A 19676-nucleotide genomic window follows, 5' to 3' on the forward strand; every position below is an offset into this window, starting at 1 on the left:
CAAACGTTACGTCCTGAGGAAAGTGAGAGTGATGGCTAGGGACATGGAAAATGATAGCGGACTGGACAAAACATTCCAAATATGCGATCCCAACAAAGCATCTCTTCGCGTACCAGGATTAAGCTGGTGCTGATTGCTGAGCATCCCGTCAAACTCTACTGGTTCCATGAATTTAGACGAACCAAGTGCGGTCATTTTGCGCTCGGAACAGCTTTCTGCGGAGTTGCACCATGCTCCTCCCTGAATTTTATCAACCGGAAAATCAGCGACAGAGTTTGTCATAGTTAAACATCCTATGGCGCAGGAGCTAGACAACTTATTTATAACCGCAACCACTCCTAGCTTACAGCTTTCAGTCACCAAAATTGTGTAGAGCATCTATCGGAGTATGAGTGCTTCAGAGTTCAGACGCATCTAGCATCTTTTTTAGATAAAGGAATGGTATAAAAAGGATGCTAGATGCGTCTGAATTCTGAAGTACATTCATGAAAAATAGCATTTTCCAACTGAGTCTGAAAGAAACGATCGATCAGTCACCTGAAGATAGACGAGCCAGCTGCGGGATCCGGAGCCGAAGCCTCTCTGCAGGTGGTAATCCGGCGGGCTCCCATCCAGGCACACTGCAATGCATGAGCACTACCATATGGCATCAAGAACCATCTCCGCACCAACGAAAGAGACGAGTGGATAATTAGTTGAACACGTACCGTACCGGCGCCCTTCTCCCGAGCGCCGGGGAGGAGGGTCAGCTCGACGAGCTCCGGGGCGCCCGTCGCCACGGCCACCGGTGAGTGGGAGAAAGAGGCCACGACCATGAGCACGAGCAAGGGCGCCGCGACAGCGACGCTGCGGAACGGGCGGCGGACGCCGGAGCTTGGTCGCCATGGCCTTGCGCGCGCGCGCCGCTGGAGCCAACGATATGACAGAGCGGAATCTTAGTTATGCCGCGTGAATGCGTGGTGGATCATGGAACCCGCCAAATGATCTGGGTTTAAATAAGGGGAGAATGCAGCCAGTCCTGATAGGCACTACTTGGCCCAGTCGTACGAATCCCAGATTCGAACTGAGTAAAATTTTGCTTAATCCATAGTTTAGGACGCAGAACTGAACAATAAACTTTGCTTAATGCAGAGTGTTCGGTGCTAAGAGAAGGGATGCCTACAATTATAGCGGTTCGTTTTTTTTTTTTCCCTGTGATGAACAAGTCCATTTTTGGTCAATATAGATGGGTTGGTTGACATTCAACGCCAACATCGAAACATTTGCGCAGATATGGGCCCATATTTTTCTAGCCAAGTCAGGCCCTCACAAATGTGGGTGGGCTGAGGCGCGCGTTCGACTTGGCGGATGGGCTTGGGCTTCTTGAGGAGGAAGGTGGGCCTGTCGGTGCGAGTAAGCCCGGAACCCCATGGACCGTTTCCCTCCACCCGCACACGCCTCGGCGGCTAGCGCGGTGGCGCAGCGAGGATCAGTGGAGCAGCAATGGCGAGGAGAACTGGAGGAGGACGGGGACGGGTGAGGCGAGGGCAAAAGATGGCATGGATCCGCTGCGCGCGGCGAGGAGGTGAGTTCCCGAGTCCCCTTGGCTAGTTGGATTTTGCGGATGGGGTTAGGTTAATTAGGGTTTGAACTGAAGCCAAGTTTAGTAATCTGGCGGATTTAGCGGGTCTCTTGTGAACTTTAATTGTTGTTTTTTCCCTGCAAGTAGGTGATTTCGGTAGAGGATAAGTGGTGGATCCACATCCACAACGGTCCGTCAAAAATCTTTCCCATTGGTAGCAGGTTCATACTTCATAGCACAATGAGTCCTGACCTGAGTCCTGAGTATTAACTGCAATTCGAATCATCATCTGGTCCCAAAGTAAGCAACATAGTGTATTAGTTTATCCTTCGTTTCACTCGAGTGTACCTAATCGGAGTGCATGTTAGGGCTACAGATAATTTGGTTTTCAAAAATGCGCATTCGACAATGTTTGGATTGCAGGTTCAGTTCTAATTAATCACATCTTAATGCACCTATATGCTTGCCACTTAGAACCAGATTGATTCGTGTGGTTATCCTCATCCTCGATCGTCGTTAATATGCCGGCCATTTCCAGTTTACAAAGTTCTGAATATTTTTTTTCTCACGCCAGTTTTAAGCTTGGGGTCTGTACTCTGTAGAGACTTGGATATGCAAAGCTGCCATAACTCCAAGTTCATATATCCTTTTAGTTCAAAAAAAAAGTTCGTATATCCTTTTAGTTCAAAATATCTTAGTTTTCTTCAGTCGGAGGTATCCACTACTCACTGCACTTTTAAGGACCGTGCTTTTTTCCATAAGCTACTGCTGGTTTGGCTTTTGACTTCCCTATTTCCTGTGGATTAGCCGATGATCCATGGTCTGCAACCTTTCGTTTGTTCCACTACATCTTTCCTCCGATGTCATATGGCTCAGATTCAGAAGTTCCTCACATAAGATGTTGTAACATTCTGAATTTTGTGATATCTACCTTCCATGCTCTTTGTACAGAAACTTTTGCCATGTCGAAAACTTAACTGATTTTACTTAGAAACAATAGGTCCAAATCAGTTCTGCTTCATTCTGAGTATTGTGTTGATGTGAAGTACGACTAATAGTACTTCAAATCGTGTTTAGTTTAATGCAGGTCTTATCAACAAAATAAAGTCTCTTTTTGAAACCTCAACAAGACAAAGTTAGAATTGAGGTTAAAAACTGTGAAAATGGGGAAAGACCTGTAATCAGTGCGGTCCTTTATAGATTAAGCACTAGGCAGACGGCTGCTGCATGTGGGGTTACATGGATACTCGCAGTCAATATATTTCACTTCTTCCCTTCTACCAAAATACCAATCCCCAACAGCCTCTGCGATAGTCTGTCATGCCAGAGGGGAAAAAGCGAAAGAATTCAGGAGATATTAATCCAGGCAATAGAGACAGGAAACCAACAGTATTGCATTTTCGTAGTGTATAGTTCAGTGATCTAAACCTCACCTTATTACCAAGTCTTGGGGAGATCCGTGAGATCCATGAGATTCTGAATGGTGTTTGACAGTGGGTGAAGCATGAATCAATGAACAGCCCCCAATCCCTGTTATGTTCAGCAACCTTCAATTCACTGACTAATTTCTTCCTGAATCCTGCAGCATGAAGAATGGAACCTAAAGCGTCTAAGAAACAGCATGACCACCAAATTAGCATCAAGAACAAAGAGATTAGAAAGCTACGCTGACCGTGCAGTACATCAATTTGTGTGGAACTGCAGTTCCGAATATCTGCTTTGCAACTGGACCATGCCTGTCCAGGATAGGATCCATTTGGCGCAAGAGCGTTTCGTATCTGAAGAGAAGAAGCAGTCAGGAGTTTTAACCTTTTGACAAGTGGTAAGAAACTTAAAGATTGAAACCACCTGCCAAGAATCGTAATCAGAATTCAGAATAAATGTGGGGGTGCTGATGCTCTTTATCAGTTCAGGAGGAAAGAAACACTGGAGTAACAACATGTCAGTAAGTGAATTTAGGAAAACCACAAAGAGAACTAAATTAGATATTGGGAAGATACCTCTGTTGGATCCTTATTTGCAAGGCAGCCCTTGGGCAAAGCTTCTCTAACATTCTGAAAGGAATTCAAAAAAAAATGTGATCCAATCAACATTTACTACCAAATTGTGTGTGTGGAACTGTTTTGTGACATGCATCCTGGAATGGGATCTCTTAAAGGCGAAGTACTCTGTTCCATGGCAAACCTGAAGGTGGACTATTCCATTGATGAGTGACCGCAAGGACCTTTCTCCAGATAAATCCTTTCTGTGGCAGAAAAATTGCACTTCATTTAGTACTGGTGCAATGCTAATGGGCTACACTAATTTTTAGAGCCTTACTCGTCAATAAAAAACCCAGCATCAGAAAGGCATTTAACTGAAACATCTTTAGGAAATCGTTCACGAAAGTTATCACAGTGCAATAGTGCAGCCAGACTACCAGCAGAACAACCTGTAAGCAAGGCCTGAAAGTATGGAGAGAAAATGAAGTTGGACATGACTCTTGATTAGGATTTGTGGTCAGATTACTGGTGCTAAAGGTTTATAAAATTCTTTGTCAAATACTCAAATTATATGGAACCAACATAAACCTGTTTAGCAGTATCCAATCCTTTTGCCATGAGTTCATCAACAACTGCTTCCCAGATGCGCAATCCTCTGAAGAAAAGTTTGGTTCCATCCTTACATGAATGCCCATACACCATCAGTTTGATGAATTAAGATGGGAAGCTCAAATTCAGAATTCAGAAAATTCACCAGATCTTCACCCTCTGCATCCCCAGCAAATGATGCCCCGTCGCAGTACCTTATAACTACTATATTCCAGTTGTGGAAATCTGATCATGACTCATTGGAATTAATGCATGCGAGGGCACATTCTAAAGGTATGGAGATCACAACTCAATTCAAAATCTGATCCAGAAGAAACTTCTTTTATACCAGGATTTTCTCGGTGCCGATTGCTGAGTATCCCAGTGAACTCTACTGCTTCCATAAATTTAGATGAACCAAATTCCGTCATTTTGCGCTCGGAACAACTTTTCGTGGTGTTGCACCATCCTCCTCCCTGAGATTTGTAATACAAAATCAGTAACAGTGTCTCCATTCTACTAGGATCCCTATCCCATCGCTGGAAAGAACTCGGTTAACTAAAACCAATTTTGTCACACAGGTTAGCGGTTAGCCATCTCAATTCTCAGCTCGCTTGCGGATTTCAGCCAGCATCCTTGAGATGCATTTTAGATTCATGGAAACGCAGCAATTTTCTACGGGGGAAAAAAAAAGCAGGTCACCTGAAGATAGACGAGCCAGTTGTGGGCGCCGGAGCCGGATCCTCTCTGCAGGTGGTAACCAGGCGGGCTCCCATCCAAGCACACTGCAACGACATGATACAGGTCTCTCAGCAACCAGCTTCTCCAGACATACCGTCGACTGAAAAGGAAAGGAGGGGAACGAAGAATACCTGCGCCCTTCTCTCGAGCTCCGGCGAGGAGGGTCAGCTCGACGAGCTCCGGAGAGCTCGCCGTCGCCGCCACCGGCGAGCAGGAGAAGGTGGCAACGGTCAGGATCAAGAGCAGCGGCGCCGCCGCGGCGACAGCGATGCCCCGCCGTCGCTGCCGGAGCAGCAGCTCGATCGCCATGGTCATCGCGCGCGGGTGATCATGTGAGAAAGGCCAAAGCCCGGGCTGACTTATTTGATCGTCGGATACTCTTGGCGGGCCATAACCGCAGCTCGCCGATGTGGACCGCACCGAATCGCGCAGTCAAATCGACGACTCTCTTATTGAATTGCCGTAATTTTTATTAGAAGAGGAAATCGACGACTCTCAATCAAGCTGTGGAGCGTGGTGAAAGTTCTCTACAACAACTGCACGTCTGCACCTCCGAATCCAACATCCACGTCAGTACACCACTCGCTCCCATTCCCCACCCAACTGGCAGCATTGCATAGTCAAACATTTACGCGATTCCTGGGAGAGAAAAAAAATTACGTGGTCCAAACTATGCAGGATAGCAGAGTAGCAGACTTGTTCCAGATCCCAAAAGATAATGAAGTTTATTCTCCAAATCGCAAACAGTATGTCAGATTTTGTGTTCTTAGGGGGGAAACAAAAAAAAAGAATTTTTCAGTTAAGCAATCAGTCCGCAGCATACAGCTCGGTCAACCTTACTATGTTGCTTTGCTGACCAATGTGGGAAGTGGGCTGTAAGGCCTATTCAGTTTCGCATATGGGCTTGGGCTTGTTGGTGCCAGTGAGCCCAGAGCCCACGCGAATCACCCGGGGACACTGGAGCATCATCAAACGGCGAGTAGAACTGGAGCAAGCGAGGGCACAACACAGCGACACTCTGGGGTGGAATTTGCTTACTCAATTTGCAAATTTTGCACTTGCTCCACAAATCCACATCCACATTTCATTTGATCCAGTACATATTTCCTCAGTATCTTGTTAAATGCGCAATATCTAGCTTCCATGCTCTTTTTCCAGAAATTGTTCCCATAACTGTGATGTGCACGAGAAGTTCATAGCATTCACTGATTGTACTTCTGAGAAGGGGGATTTGCATTCATACCACCGCCTGAGGATACACAATTTTGAATCCTGGATTGTTTCTTTGCCTCTCCGGAGTTTGGAAGCAGCTCGAGGCCTTTGAATGAGGAAATGATAAGGGAAAGTTCCTGAACATTTTAGTGCATATCAGTTCTGACTCACGAATGCTGTTGATGTGAAGTACAACTACTAGGATTTCAAGTCGCGTTCAGTTTAATGCAGGTCTTATCAGCAGAAAAATTTTTCCTTATGAATCCTCAGCAAAACAAAGCTGTAACTGAGGTAAAAAAAACTTTGAGATTAGGAAAGACTGGTGATCTCTTTGTTATTTCTTCTTAATGCAAAGATACGCAGCTCTCCTGCGTATTCTCGAAAAAAAGGAAAGACTGGTGATCTGAAAGCAGTCCTGTGTGAATCAAGCAGTAGGCAGACGACTGCTGCATGTGGGGTTACATGGATACTCGCAGTCGATCTGTTTCACGTCTTGCCTTCTACCAAAATACCAATCCCCAACAGTCTCTGCGATAGTCTGTTATGTAAACAACAGAAGGAATTTGGAAGATATCAGTCCAAGTAAAGACATAGAAAACCTACAGTAGCTTTGCTATTGCAGTATGGTTCAAATGATCTAAACCTCACCTTGTCACCAAGTCTTGGTGAGATCGGAGAATGCCATGTGATATGGAATGGTGTTTGACAGTGGGTGAAGCATGAATCAATGAACAGCCCCCAGTTCTTGTTATCTTCAGCAACCTTCATTTCACTGACTAATTTGTTCTTGAATCCTACAACACAAAGAATGAAATCCTGCAGCGTCAAGGAAAACAGGATCACCGATGAGTGTAGAAAGAAAAGAGATTGACAAGCTTGACTGACCATGTAGTACGTCAATTTGTGTGGAACTACAGTTCCGAATATCTGCTTTGCAACTTGACCATGCCTGTTGAGGATAGGACCCACTTGGTGCGAGAACGTTTCGTATCTAGATAGAAGAAACAGTTAGGTTTTAATCATTTGACAAGCGGGAAGAAACATAGAGGTTGAAATTACCTGCCAAGAATCGTAATCGGAGTTCAGAATAAATGTGGGGGTGCTGATGCTCTTAATCAGTTCAGAAGCAAAGAAACACTGGGAGCAACATGTCAGCAAAATGAATTAAGAAACATCATAAAGATTATTGAATTAGATATGGGAACATACCTCTGTTGGATCCTTATTTTGGAGGCAGTCTTTGGGTAGAACTTCTCTAACATTCTGAAAGAATTTTTTTAAAAAAAGTAATTCAATCAACAGGATCTCTTGAAAGTAATTGACTATGGTCTGCGGCTAACCTGAAGGTGAACTACTCCATTGATGAGTGACCTCATGGACCTTTCTCCAGATAAATCCTTCCTGTGGCAGAGAAATGTTCTTCATTTATACAATTACAATGCTACTAATGGGCTGTACTAATTTTTAGAGACTTACACGTCAATAAAAAAACCAGCATCAGAAAGGCATTTAACTGCAACCTCTTGAGGAAACCGTCCACGAAAATTATCACAGTGCAGTAATGCAGCTAGAGAACCAGCAGAACAGCCTGTAAGCAAAGCCTGGAAAGTGAAGGGAAAGCAAAGTTGGACATGGCCACATGGCTCTTGATTGGGACTTGTGTGGTCAAGCCTTGTGCAATTCTTGGACTAATCGTACGAAATCAATGAAAACCTGTTGAGCAATGTCCATTCCTTTTCCCATGAGTTCATCAATAACTGCTTCCCAGATGCGCAATCCTCTGAAGAAAAGTTTGGTTCCATCCTATACAAATGCTAGTACACCATCAGTTTGAGGAATTTAAATGGGCAGCTGAAATCAGAATTCAGAAATTCACCAAATCTTCACCCTCTGCATCCCCAGCAAATGATGCCCCATCGCAGTACCTTACAACAACTATATTCCAGTTGTAGAAATCTGATCACGACAGACAAAATTTAGTGCAATCCTCCCAACTCAATTCAAAATATTTATGATCAGAAAAAGACCAACACAAAGCGATGCTGCATCTGCATTAGTCCAAATTCCAAAATGAATAATTGGGACTAATATAGCAGATTGCTCCCTAAAAGAAGCATCTTGATGAAGACTAATGTATCAGTAGAAAGCCATGACAGAAGCAACTTTGTATACCAGGATTTTCTAGGTGGTCATTGCTGAGTATCCCAGAGAACTTTAATGCTCTCATAAACTTAGATGAACCTAAGCTGCTCCTTTTGCGCTCGGAGCAACTTTGTGTGGTGTTGCACCAAGCTCCTCCCTGAGATTTTATCAATGGAAAATCTGTAAGCAGTAAGCCTACTAGACGTCTTATCCCATCAGCAGGAAAGAAGTCACTTAAGTATAACCATTTTTTTTTGTCACCCGGGTTTACTATCTTAGTTCTCAGCTACCTTTTCATCCAAAGACGGATAGTATTTCTTTACAGATTTCAGTTAACCAAATTGTTCAGGATGAACATGAGACGACCGTTTGTGTAGGAGCCTCTGAGATGCACGTTATACATACATGAAACTGATGAAAGCAATGGCAACTCACAATAGGAAAAGAACATTCGGTCACCTGAAGGTAGATGAGCCAGTTGTGAGCTCCGGAGCCGAAGCCTCTCCGCAGGTGGTAACCAGGCGGGCTCCCATCCAAGCACACTGCAACGGCATGATACAGGTCTATCAATAACTAGTTCCAGACATGGAAGGTTAAAAGGGAAATGAGGCTACAGTTAGGGGACCAAGTACCCGCGCCCTTCTCCCGAGCCCCGGCGACGAGGGTCAGGTCGACGCGCTCCGGGGAGCTCACCGTCAGCCGTGAGCGGGAGAAGACGACAACGACCAGGAGGAGCAGGAGCAGGGGCGCCGCCGCGGCGACAGCCAGGCCCCGTCGACGCTGCGGGAGGAGGGGGGACAGCAGCTCGGTCGCCATGGCCTTTTTGTGCGGTTGGAGAGTGGAGAACATGGTTGAAATTGAAATTAGCTGCTCACCAACAACCTGTCTCCGGCCTTGCGCTGGCGCTCTGGCGGGCCATACCACAGGTCGCCGTAGCCGATGCGGACAGCGCCCACCAAGCCATCTGCTTGGACCTCAAGCGGATGGAGATTCGTGGAGAAGAACGTGGTGGCGTCTTTCTCTGCAACAGCTCACCTCAAAATCAAATCCACGTCCACGTCAGCATGCTATTAGTCCTGGCAGCTATAAGTCAGCTGCTACCTGCAACTCGATTCCTCTTAAGAAAAAGAGTAGTAAGTGACGTTCTGGATATAGTCGCTTAATATTTGTATTTCGAAAAACAAATATTTGTCTGATGGAGCTACAATGCTACATAAACGTACCTGTCGAGAGTGACTAATTACGGCTAAGTGCGCTCCGCTTTCAGACCTGTTGCGTGTGATCTTTCTTGCCACTTAAAACCAGATTGATTCATGTCACTATCCTCACCAGTCGTTGGCACGCATGTATCGCAAGGCCAAGCGGCTCCCATCCTGTACAAGACTCCACCAATCAACCGGAAAAAAAAGGCAGTTTTTAACCAATGGCACCTGTCAGGTTGTCACTACGCAATGTACCATTGGAATCGCACCGAGATTCGCACAGAACATGGGAAGGAAAACATTTTGTAATGTGTGTTACGCCTTAGCATTCGATGGAGCTCCGGCAATGGAGATCACAAGTGGCAACTGTGAAATCTAAAATGTTCGTGTTTTGTTTCTAAAAAAGAAAAGAAATGCTCATGTAAACCTGTCTCCTTTTCCGATAAAGGAAGTTTTATTAATTTTGAAGAAATGTTCATGTAAAAGAAATGTTCATGTAAAACTCCTCCCGTTACAGGTCGAGCTGACTGCTACAAGTGGGGTTAATGCATGGATACTCGCAGTCAATCTCTTTTACTCCATGGCCTCCACCAACATACCAGTCCGCAACAGCTTCGGCGATCGTCTGTTCCGTAGAAACAAAGAGAAATTGAAACCAAAACATACACCAATCCAATTCAAAAAAGACGCAGAGACGAAACGGCAGCACTAGGTGCGATTAAAATTATGCAACTTTAGGGTAAAAGTGTCTTGAACCTCACCTTATTACCAAGCCTCAGGGAGATCTGCGAATGCCATGTGATTCTGAATGGCGTCTGACAGTGGTTGAAGCAGGAGTCGATGAACAGCCCCCAGTTGCTCTTGCATTGAGCAACCTTCAAAGCCTCGACAAATTCCTTCCTGAATTCTACAGCATGTAGAAGGAAAATCGACATGACAGCCACCAGATGAGGGTACAAATTGAACCTAGGAGATTGACGAACTAGGCTAACCATTCATTGCCTCGATTTGTGTGGAAGTACAGTTTCGAATATCAGCTTTGCAACGCGACCATGACTGTCCAGGATCAGATCCGCCTGGCGCCACTACATTTCCTACCTAGAGAGCAGCTAGGATCTTAGCCATGTGACAAGTAGAATGAAAAATTAACAGATAAAGACTGCAATCACCTGATATGAATCGTAACCAGAGTTCCGGATAAATGTGGGGGTGCTTATACTCTTAATAAGCTCAGCAGGAAAGAAACACTGGAGCAAAGAACATGTTAGCAAATCGAAGAGAACTTGGCAGCATATAGATCAAGAAGTGAATTCCCTAGGTAATAAAAACTACCTCTATTGGCTCCTTCTCTGCAATGCAGTCCTTGGGCAAAACTTCTCTAACATTCTGGGAAAATATTCAGAAACGTTTGCTCAGAGGAAACATGCATCCCGAAAGGAAAAAAAAAGGCATAATGTTGAGGAAATTAACGAATTTTTTAAGCTAACCTGAAGGTGAACAACTCCACTGAAGATCGACCGCATGAACCTTTCCCCTGATAAATCCTTTCTGTGGCATAAAGAAAACAGGTACTTAATTCAGGAAAAGGTGCGATGTTACTAGTAGTTTTCAAAGCTCACTATCCTAGCCACTACGAGGGTGTTTGGGAGGAGGAAGCTAAACTTTAGCCCTGTCACATCGGATGTTCGGATACTAATTAGGGAGATTAAATATAAGCTAATTACAAAATTAATTGCAGAACCCCTAGGCTAAATCGCGAGACGAATCTATTAAGCCTAATTAATCCATCATTAGTGAATGGTTACTGTAGCACCACATTGTTAAATCATGGACTAATTAGGCTTAATAGATTCATCTCGCGATTTAGCCTAGGGGTTGTGTAATTAGTTTAGGTTTAATACTCCTAATTAGTGTCAAACATTCGATGTGATGGGAGCTAAAATTTAGCCCCCTCCTGCCAAACACCCCTTACATCAACCAATGATGAATAGTTTTCGAAGCCTTACACATCAAGAAAGAATCCAGAATCCGAAAGGCATTTTACTGGAACCTCCTGAGGGAATCGTGCACGGAAATCATCGCAGTGCAGTAGGGCAGCAAGGCCACCAGCAGAACAACCTGAAAGTAAGGCCTGAAAAATGACGTTGGACATGGCTCTGCTCACAAGCTGTGTGGCGAGGTTGCCACAAAGGCTAATAATCTTTGTGGATGATTTTTACAAAATCGATAGCACAATTAACCTGTTTAGCAGTGGCCAGTCCTTTCCCCATGAGTTCGTCAACGACGGCTTCCCAGATACGCAATCCTCTGAAGAAAAGTTTTGTTCCATTCTGCATCAATGGCATTACACCATCAGTTTGGGTAATGAACATAGGCCGGCGGCTAAAATCAGAATTCACGGAAGAATAATCACCCGATCTTTGCCCTCAGCATCTCCAGCAAATGATCCTCCGTCACAGTACCTTACGTCAACTTTATTCCAGTTGTAGAAATCTGATCACGCAACCCATTGAATTGAATTAGTACAAAACCCATTGAGCAGACATCTGAAGCATCAAGCTCAATCTAAAGCTAGTCCAATCAGCAGAGGATCCATGAAAGAGGAGGCATCTTTATTTACGTACAGGGATTTTGTGAGCGCTTGTTGCTGAGTATCCCCTCAAACTCTATTGCTTTCATGAATTTGGATGAACCAAGGTCGGTCATTCTGCGGTCAGAACAATCTTCCGTGGTGTTGCACCATGCACCTCCCTGAGTTTTATTCATAATATTCATAATCATGCACAATCAATACTGAAACTGCATTGAGTCTAATAGATTTTTTTAAAAAAAAACTCATGCTAGAAAGAAGCACAATATTCATCGCAGACTAGCAGTTTCAAATTTTCAACAATTTTCACACATACACAAAGGATTGACTGGTCACCTCAAGATTGACGATCCAGCTGTGTTTTCCGGAGCCGAAGCCTCTCTGGAGGTGGTAAGCCGGCGGGCTACCGTCCAAGCAAACTGTGACGACGTGCATCCACACGCAATCAAGAACACGCTACAAAATGATCTGAAGGAAGCGAATATGGTTAGCTGAAAATACCCGCGCCCTTCTCCTGAGCGTTTGCGAGGAGGGTCAGCTCGACGACCTCCGGAGAGCCCGCCGCCACCGCCACCGGCGATGAGCAGGACAAGGCTGCCAGGGCCAGGAGCATGACGAGCCATGGCGCCACCGCCGAGACAGGGAAGCGTGGTCGATGCTGCGGGACGAGCGGCGAGGACCGTAGCGCGGTCGCCATGGCCATCGCGCGGGCCTGGCTGCTGCAGGCCTGCAGCCAAGAACAGACGCAACGCCGGGTAGTTGTGGCGTCGTGGAAACTGCTAGTTTGTCAACGCCCGGGATGGAATGGAATTGTACCCACCAAGAGCTGAATTGCAGAAGGTATCTTGTAGTTCTGATTGACCATAATCGTGCATATCTCAGATTTGAACTAAATCTGGGATAAGACCTTGTTTTGTACGGACGGTAGGTGACTGCTTTCCTCTCTGAAACAAAAGGTCAACTGTCTTATGAATTAGATCACCATCCAATCATACGCTCCTCGCAAATCGAATTTCACAAAAATTCTCCAGATTTAAAAGTGTGGCGCGGCCTGTTTGGAATTTTGTATGCCATGGTTTCAGGGCCTATATCCCTCCCTTCCGACATCGCTCGACAGGTGCCATATCTGACTGACATCACCATCCAATGCGGGAAGTGACTGAATTCTCCTCAACTACAACCGCCAGGCTCGCAGCTCATACGCGAAAACTTCGGGAGCCTAGAGCAGCGGCGGCGCGGCGGAGACCGGAGAGGCCTCTGGGCTCCTGGTAGAGAGAAGGAGACTGGCCGGGACGTGGAGGAACGAACCCGAACCAAATTTCACAGAGTTCCAACCTCGCCGAGGTCACGGAAGCAGTCAGCATCACCGCGGCGTCGGGCGGCGAGGTCCTCCGAGTCTGTACGCCGAGGCGGCGGCGCTGCGGGAGGCGGATACGAACGTGAAGACTGAGATGCGCGCGTCCGGCCGGGAGGAGAAAGTGAGGCTCAGGACGCGGTGCCCGGTGGTGATGCTTCTGGTTCTTGGCAACAAACATGCATGGCCACCGCAAGGGAGGAAGAAGACGCCGGGATGGCCACAGCCGCTCTCCGTGGAGCGCAATGCGGTAGGAGAGGCGCGCCGGCAAGGAGTACGCCGGTATGACACTATGGGGGAAGGTGCTGCGACGCTGAGTGGGAGCCGGGCGCCGGTGCGCCGGTGCTGACCGCGACGGCGTGGCGAACTGGAGAGCGCGCGCGGGGAGGGTCCGGGACTCCGGGTGGACGGTAAATGAAATACCGTCCACCACGGACGGTATCTCGTTTACCGACCAGGCCTGGGTTATGTATGGCCGTTGGATCCGGAGGCTGCGGCCACGATTCGACCTGACGAATTGAAGGAACGGCGCGGCCTGGGCCAAGTGGAGGCCCAGCAACTGGCTGGACTAGAGACACGTTTCAGTTGGGGCCCGTTCGAGAATTTGGTTCTCGTGGACCTTGCGATGCTCGCCGTCGTCCGTCGATGAGACCCCGTTGCGGCCGTCCGAGACATCGTCTGCCGCCGCCATGCGATCAACCGCCAAGTCGTCCGCCGCCGCCGGCAGCGTGGCGAGCGCCGGCCGGGGGTACGATCAATTCGTCGGCCATCGACCGTCTTCGGCCTAACTCGGGATGCACACCATCCGCGCGGACCCAACTACACAATCCGTGTAAAACTGTTCGATCGATGCGGTCCAGATTCTTGGATTCCAAATCGATCCGCCATCGAAACTACGTGGGCCCGCCCGTTCTCGCGGCTGTAGCAAGATGGACGCCGCCGCCGCCGCCGTCGCCCGCGGCGGCGCGACCGTGTCGGCTTCGGAATCTCTCTGTTCCAGTGTTCCGGAGACGTGCCAGAGCCGTTGAACCGGACGCGCGCTCGCCAAGTGGGCGCCCGCCGGTGTGCGTCGGCGTCGGCGTCGGCGGCGTTAGCGTCCACGCGTCTGCGCAGGGCCGCAGCTTAGCGCGTGCGCGTCGGGCGTCGTCGGCCCTCTGTTCTGTGCTCGCCATTGCCATCCCCACGAAAGCGGAGGAGTAAAAAGCAAAGAAGCTGTGAGTAGGCCACGCTGCCACAGTAGTAACAACACAAAGAAACCGTGTGTCTGTCGTGGAGTCATGATGCCACGTCACTGGATCGTCTTTGCGCATCTCCCGGCGAAGCTATGGTAGCACATCACTGGAATCAAGGACGTGAGCAAGACCAGTTCACTTCAAACAACAGAAATATCCTGCACATGCAGTCGCTTCGACGACGTACCTGTGTACCCTACTCCAGTCCACCCCATCAGGCACGAAAAGGGAAGAAAGCTTCCCCTTGGGGCACGGGATCACGAGCTTTTGAGCTGTCCAGGCGTAGAGCACGGGCGTCCCGGATCACGACGGGAAAAATGCTGCGAATTTCCGGCGAAGTAATCCATAGTGCCATGCTGGCATGACTTGGTCGTCGACGAGGACCGGTCCGATCGCCCAAAAGCTTGTGTGAAAGCAGCAGGGTCCATCAGCCATCAGCCATCTCGACACGGATCGCGGTCGATGCCATGCCATCCTTGTCTTCCGCGACCAGGCACGCGCGCACGCGACGCCGTTGCCCCGACTCGTGCACCATAACTAAAACGCGTCGACGTGCCGACGTACGTGTGGTGGGGATCCCCTTCCCCAGTTCCCCTTGTGCGTGTGCGTACAATGCAAGGACAGAAGGTAGCCGTCGCCGCCTGCGCGAGAGGCAACAGTGATGCGATGATGCTGATCAGTAGCTTCCGAGTTCCGACCGATTCTTTCGGTGTCAGCGTCGAATTAAAAGTTCTCCCCAACAATTTTATTTCGGAAATCTAAATTTGGACCGAAAGTTTTTGCATTGGGGCCTGATAGGGGGTCCAACCGTCCAAAAGGTTTTGTTTTGAGAGGAATTGGAGATTTTACGTACTATGGAAGTACCGGAGTTTCTCTAGAACGGGGAAATGGCGTTATTTTTTCCGTGAAAAAAGAAAGGAAAAGGGTCAGCATGTGCGTACAAGTGCCATTATCATTATCTACTTATTCAACGACAATGATATACGTCCTAACTTTCCTGTAAACATATTATTATCTAGTTATTATGTGAAAAAGATGTGCTCAATTTTGAAGAGAAATGTGCCCGTTCGCACTTCGGCTTCAAAGTAATGCATGAAAACAACAGCGATTCTCCATTCTCGCGAAGCAAAGATATTTATTTTACATCAAGAAAGAAAAAGAAATTATTAATTTAAGAAATAAGCAAATATCTTATCTTATCATTTTTCCTTTTAGAACGAGAAATGAAAACAATTTACTACTCCTTCTGTCGCAAATTATATCGTTTTGGTTGGATACACAGCAAAACGACCTAGGATAGAAGAGTAATTAAACTTAAAAAAATGGTGCCGCCGAAGAGACAAGTAAAACCAGTTACTAACCCTTTTTATATTAAAAATTAAACCCTGTATGCGTTGAATTTTATTCTGTCAGACATCCGAGCTGGTGACAGCCATGTACCTCACTTCCCTACTCTATTTCGGCTACCTTTCTTGACATGACCGTTACCATTTTTTCCAACGGTATTTCGAAAAAAAAAACGCGCCAAAAGATTTCATCTTACCCGCGTCATAAGCGTATATAGCTAACTTTAGCTTCCCCCTCGCCCCGAAGGAAACGGGCCCTTCCGCTCTTCACTCCCCTCCCCTCGCGCTCTCCTCTTTCTCCTCCTCTCCTGATTCACGAGGCCCAAGCCTACCGCCAAAGGTCTCGATCTCCAGCGGGGCTCTCCGGCGCACTTTCTCGTGCCTCGGGGACCCCGATCCGCCGCCGAGATCCCGTTCCCGGATGCACTGATCAGATCGTTCCTGAAGACTTGGTTCGCTCGGATATGGCGGCGAACGGCATGAAGGTGGCGCTGCACCGGCAGGTATCCGGCGGCTCGATGAAGCACAACGCGGAGCTCCGGCGGCAGGCGTCGCTGGAGTCCCCGCGGACGGGGCGGGCGACGAGCCGGTTCCTGTTCGGGCGGCAGTCGTCCATGGACCCGAACCGGCGGCGCGGCCGGAGCCAGAGCCCCGTGGGGTCGTCGGCGGAGGACCTGACCGTGCCGGAGAACCTGGACGCCACCATGCAGCTGCTCTTCTTCGCGTGCCAGGGCGACGCGATGGGGGTCGAGGGCCTGCTGCGGAGCGGCGTCGACGTCAACAGCATCAACCTCGACGGCCGCACCGCGCTGCACATCGCCGCCTGCGAGGGACACCGCGACGTCGTCCGGGTGCTGCTCAACTGGAAGGCCAACATCGACGCGCGTGACCGCTGGGGCAGCACGGTGAGCTGCGCCGGCTAACCGGCGGCGATCTCCGCGGTTCTCCGACCAAACTTTCCTTTCCATCGATTTGGCAGCAGACGATGAATTGATGATTTCCTTTGCTTCTCCGATCATAGGCAGTAGCTGATGCCAAGTTCTATGGCCACTCTAGGGTCTACGATCTCTTGAAAGCTCATGGTGCAAAAATTCCGGTATCTTTCTTGCCACATCATCTGATACTTCTAGTATTTGTTCGGTAACTTGCAAACGCGGCATCAGCGAATTCGCTGTTCACCTGCTGCTCTGCAATCGTTTCTGCAGAAAAACAAGAGGACGCCGATGATGGTATCGACCCCCGGCGAGGTACCGGAGTACGAGTTGAACCCCGGCGAGGTCCAATTCCGGCGCGGCCACGATGTTACATCGGTGAAATTTTCTTTCTAATATAGTACAATTTTGTTCCTCAAATATTTGTTCAAGGACGGAATGTGACGCTAGGGAGATAAGGGGAATTGACTAATGACACATCGAACTGCAGGGCATGTATCATATTGCGAAATGGAATGGGACCAAGGTTTCCGTAAAGATACTTGACAGAGAAGGCTGCTCCGATCAAGATGCCGCGTAAGATGCAAATGCCTGTGCTCAATTACCAAAGAGTTTTTCCTTTACAATAATCGCCTCTTCTTTTTGTTGCAGAAACTCTTTCAGGCATGAGCTGACTGTACTGGAGAAGGTCCGGCACCCTAATGTTGTTCAGTTCGTCGGGGCCGTGACACAGCACATACCTATGATGATTGTTTCTGAACTTCATGAAGAGGTAATGGCACATACTTTTTTCCTGAAAAAAAGTTACAATCTTAACATCGTCAGTAATTCTGAACATGCTACTATGCCTATTGCACATCAGTGTTATCTTCGGATGCATTAACGTCTTCCTTTTTTTACCCCTAAAAATTCAGAAAGACTTAACCGCCTGTATTCAGAAGAAAGGGAAGTTACATGGTCAGAAGGTGCTAAGATATGGCCTTGATATTGCCAGGTAATTGTAGGTTCTGATTCCAACAAGAGTTGACGAGTACCAATATACACCATATGGTCCCTAATAGAAGTAGCCCTTTACACTGTCAGGAAAAGATAACAGTCCATGTCAAATTGCACATTGGTACTAATTAACAATGTTTCTTCTCGCTGCCTTGACTGTGTAGGGGCATGGCCTATCTCCATCAGTGCAAACCGGACCCCATCATACACTGCGACCTAAAGCCAAAGTAAGATGAGGAAATGAAGCAACTAGGCCTCCTTTTCTCTTGTTGCATTCTTGGGCTACAAATTTCATTCAAATTCTGTCTTTCATGGTTGTCCCGTACTTTACTATTTGAATCTTGGTAAGGTGCCAGAAATATCTTCCTGGATAGTGGAGGCAACCTCAAAATTGCAGGATTCGGAGTGACAAGGATGTCGAAGATCGGCTCTGACAAAATGAGATTGGTCCATCAAGAGGATCTTGTTGACAGCTTCAGTAAGCATGAGATTATGGCATTTTCTGATCCATTATGTATTTCCCCCAGAATATGCTCTAAATGATAGCCTTCCTATCCCTGTGTTTAGGTTACCACACTGCACCTGAGCTGTACAGAAATGACGCATTTGACTCAAGCGTCGATGCCTACTCGTTCGGTTTCATCCTCTATGAGGTCAGTAAATTTCTATTCCGGATACAGAAACAACAAGGACAATAAAAAATATTGTTTCGATGTTTTGGAACGTAGTGTTCCTACAGCCATTCATTCTTTGTGGTGTAAACATCAGATGGTTGAAGGATTAGTGAGAACACCAGAGGATTCAGGACACTCAATCCGGTTCGAGGGGGTGCGGCCATCACTGAAGGGAAAGCTCAAGGGCTATCCCCCAGACTTCAAAGCGTGAGTTCGAAAAAAGAGAGGACCCTTTCATGTCACCTCATGCGTGCCATATTCAGTTCAGTATCATGTGTTTCAGAAAATGCAGAGTTCCACAATGCATCTAACAGCTCCTCCTCTTCTTCCCTGCCCTGGGTCTCTGCAGGCTGATCGAGGAATGCTGGCACCCTCAGGCCATGGCTCGGCCGACGTTCTCGGAGATCATCATCCGGCTGGACAAGATCTACGCGCACTGCGCCAAGCAAGGGAGCTGGAAGGACTCGCTGAAGATTTGGTTGGTATCCCGGCGATTTAAGCGAATTAAGTACCGCTCAGTGAAGAGCAGAATTCACACTGAACTGTGAACAGTAATGTTCAGAAGAAAAAGATCATGCATTTCCTTGGAAACAAAAACACGCACACGATGAACTGAAAATTTGCTCTGCGTTGCCCTGTGTTTTACAGGAAATGACATGGCCTGCTCGCCTTCTTTGTGTACATATCGCTGCGAACGCGTCTCCTTCCGGGGGGGAGACTGAGTGCTGTTAAGGTGGAGGATCACGTGCCATGTTGATTGTTTTTTTTTTGGTACGAATTGTAACAGATTGTGAGTAAAATCGGTCAGAACGACACGTATACGCCCTTTTCTTTCAGTGCAGTGTGAAGCAGAATGCAAATGTTGTTGATGTTCTCGTAGACATGAAGTAATGAGATACCATATTTCGCAAAAAAAAAATAGATATCATGGAAATGTAGCTATCCTTTTACAGAAAAAATGAAGTCGTTAAAAGCACGGAAGAAGGATAGCCTGCACTAAGCGCTTTTCGGTGGGCCAAATCAGGGTGCGGCCTTGAAACAGGAAGGTGAAAATTTTGGCCTACCGGCCCATCTAGGTGGGCTGAAGGCCAGCCCAAAAATGCCACCCTCTGCCCAACTGTTGC

The 19676-nt window shown here is 47.4% G+C and overlaps 4 protein-coding genes across 8 annotated transcripts; 1 reads left to right on the top strand and 3 right to left on the bottom strand.

The window, feature by feature from the left end:
- Positions 1-2725: 2725 nt before the first annotated feature.
- LOC117856095 (pectin acetylesterase 5) lies at positions 2726-5187 on the bottom strand. Of its 2 annotated transcripts, XM_034738532.2 has the most exons (12): positions 5004-5187; positions 4834-4916; positions 4481-4607; positions 4298-4377; positions 4132-4221; positions 3881-4005; positions 3746-3806; positions 3562-3615; positions 3410-3487; positions 3234-3339; positions 2995-3140; positions 2726-2876 (listed from the first exon to the last, which is right to left on the bottom strand). In XM_034738532.2, the coding sequence occupies exons 1-12, from the start codon at positions 5185-5187 to the stop codon at positions 2763-2765; spliced, it is 1248 nt and encodes a 415-aa protein (XP_034594423.1). In that variant the 3' UTR covers positions 2726-2762. The 2 variants fall into 2 exon arrangements, with proteins under 2 accessions (XP_034594423.1, XP_034594424.1); XM_034738533.2 differs by lacking the exon at positions 3410-3487.
- A 1206-nt stretch (positions 5188-6393) lies between these two features.
- LOC117856092 (pectin acetylesterase 5) lies at positions 6394-9346 on the bottom strand. Of its 2 annotated transcripts, none has more exons than XR_004640610.2 (12): positions 8859-9346; positions 8686-8768; positions 8257-8383; positions 7961-8040; positions 7798-7887; positions 7561-7685; positions 7425-7485; positions 7294-7347; positions 7144-7221; positions 6970-7075; positions 6733-6900; positions 6394-6622 (listed from the first exon to the last, which is right to left on the bottom strand). XR_004640610.2 is itself a non-coding variant. In XM_034738523.2 (12 exons), the coding sequence occupies exons 1-12, from the start codon at positions 9073-9075 to the stop codon at positions 6509-6511; spliced, it is 1281 nt and encodes a 426-aa protein (XP_034594414.1). In that variant the 5' UTR covers positions 9076-9312; the 3' UTR covers positions 6394-6508. The 2 variants fall into 2 exon arrangements, 1 of the variants encoding a protein (XP_034594414.1); XM_034738523.2 differs by having other exon boundaries at positions 6733-6878; positions 8859-9312.
- A 517-nt stretch (positions 9347-9863) lies between these two features.
- Positions 9864-13708, bottom strand: LOC140220031 (pectin acetylesterase 5-like). The gene is made up of 12 exons (XM_034738525.2): positions 12520-13708; positions 12355-12437; positions 12053-12179; positions 11842-11921; positions 11669-11758; positions 11435-11559; positions 10916-10976; positions 10761-10814; positions 10598-10675; positions 10421-10526; positions 10190-10335; positions 9864-10053 (listed from the first exon to the last, which is right to left on the bottom strand). Exons 1-12 carry the CDS (start codon positions 12719-12721, stop codon positions 9940-9942), a joined length of 1266 nt encoding a protein of 421 aa, XP_034594416.1. The 5' UTR covers positions 12722-13708; the 3' UTR covers positions 9864-9939.
- A 2467-nt stretch (positions 13709-16175) lies between these two features.
- On the top strand, positions 16176-19388 carry LOC117855097 (integrin-linked protein kinase 1). 3 transcript variants are annotated; one of them, XM_034737373.2, is made up of 12 exons: positions 16177-16855; positions 16972-17046; positions 17156-17260; positions 17373-17458; positions 17534-17654; positions 17797-17876; positions 18043-18105; positions 18235-18356; positions 18446-18531; positions 18647-18759; positions 18902-19030; positions 19201-19388. In XM_034737373.2, the coding sequence occupies exons 1-12, from the start codon at positions 16415-16417 to the stop codon at positions 19205-19207; spliced, it is 1428 nt and encodes a 475-aa protein (XP_034593264.1). In that variant the 5' UTR covers positions 16177-16414; the 3' UTR covers positions 19208-19388. The 3 variants fall into 3 exon arrangements, 2 of the variants coding, with proteins under 2 accessions (XP_034593262.1, XP_034593264.1); XR_011898250.1 differs by lacking the exon at positions 19201-19388 and having other exon boundaries at positions 16176-16855; positions 18647-18814; XM_034737371.2 differs by having other exon boundaries at positions 16176-16855; positions 18902-19388.
- Positions 19389-19676: the final 288 nt, after the last annotated feature.

This window comes from Setaria viridis, chromosome 5 (genome assembly GCF_005286985.2).
Source record: "Setaria viridis chromosome 5, Setaria_viridis_v4.0, whole genome shotgun sequence".
NCBI lineage: Eukaryota > Viridiplantae > Streptophyta > Magnoliopsida > Poales > Poaceae > Setaria > Setaria viridis.

What these genes read in the sequence shown, in the direction of transcription:
- LOC117856095 (XM_034738532.2), bottom strand. Translation starts at nt 5,187, where the DNA reads ATGACCATGGCGATCGAGCTGCTGCTCCGGCAGCGACGGCGGGGCATC. An exon ending in ACTGGCTCGTCTATCTTCAG is followed by an intron (nt 4,608 to 4,833) that starts GTGACCTGCTTT and finishes TACAAATCTCAG; the next exon opens with GGAGGAGGATGGTGCAACAC. An exon ending in CTGATTACGATTCTTGGCAG is followed by an intron (nt 3,340 to 3,409) that starts GTGGTTTCAATC and finishes TCTTCTCTTCAG; the next exon opens with ATACGAAACGCTCTTGCGCC.
- LOC117855097 (XM_034737371.2), top strand. Translation starts at nt 16,415, where the DNA reads ATGGCGGCGAACGGCATGAAGGTGGCGCTGCACCGGCAGGTATCCGGC. An exon ending in CTCATGGTGCAAAAATTCCG is followed by an intron (nt 17,047 to 17,155) that starts GTATCTTTCTTG and finishes TCGTTTCTGCAG; the next exon opens with AAAAACAAGAGGACGCCGAT. An exon ending in TTTCTGAACTTCATGAAGAG is followed by an intron (nt 17,655 to 17,796) that starts GTAATGGCACAT and finishes CTAAAAATTCAG; the next exon opens with AAAGACTTAACCGCCTGTAT.
- LOC117856092 (XM_034738523.2), bottom strand. Translation starts at nt 9,075, where the DNA reads ATGTTCTCCACTCTCCAACCGCACAAAAAGGCCATGGCGACCGAGCTG. An exon ending in GGCTCGGGAGAAGGGCGCGG is followed by an intron (nt 8,769 to 8,858) that starts GTACTTGGTCCC and finishes ATGCCGTTGCAG; the next exon opens with TGTGCTTGGATGGGAGCCCG. An exon ending in ACTGGCTCATCTACCTTCAG is followed by an intron (nt 8,384 to 8,685) that starts GTGACCGAATGT and finishes ATAAAATCTCAG; the next exon opens with GGAGGAGCTTGGTGCAACAC.
- LOC140220031 (XM_034738525.2), bottom strand. Translation starts at nt 12,721, where the DNA reads ATGGCCATGGCGACCGCGCTACGGTCCTCGCCGCTCGTCCCGCAGCAT. An exon ending in CTGGTTACGATTCATATCAG is followed by an intron (nt 10,527 to 10,597) that starts GTGATTGCAGTC and finishes GCTGCTCTCTAG; the next exon opens with GTAGGAAATGTAGTGGCGCC. An exon ending in ACAAATCGAGGCAATGAATG is followed by an intron (nt 10,336 to 10,420) that starts GTTAGCCTAGTT and finishes TACATGCTGTAG; the next exon opens with AATTCAGGAAGGAATTTGTC.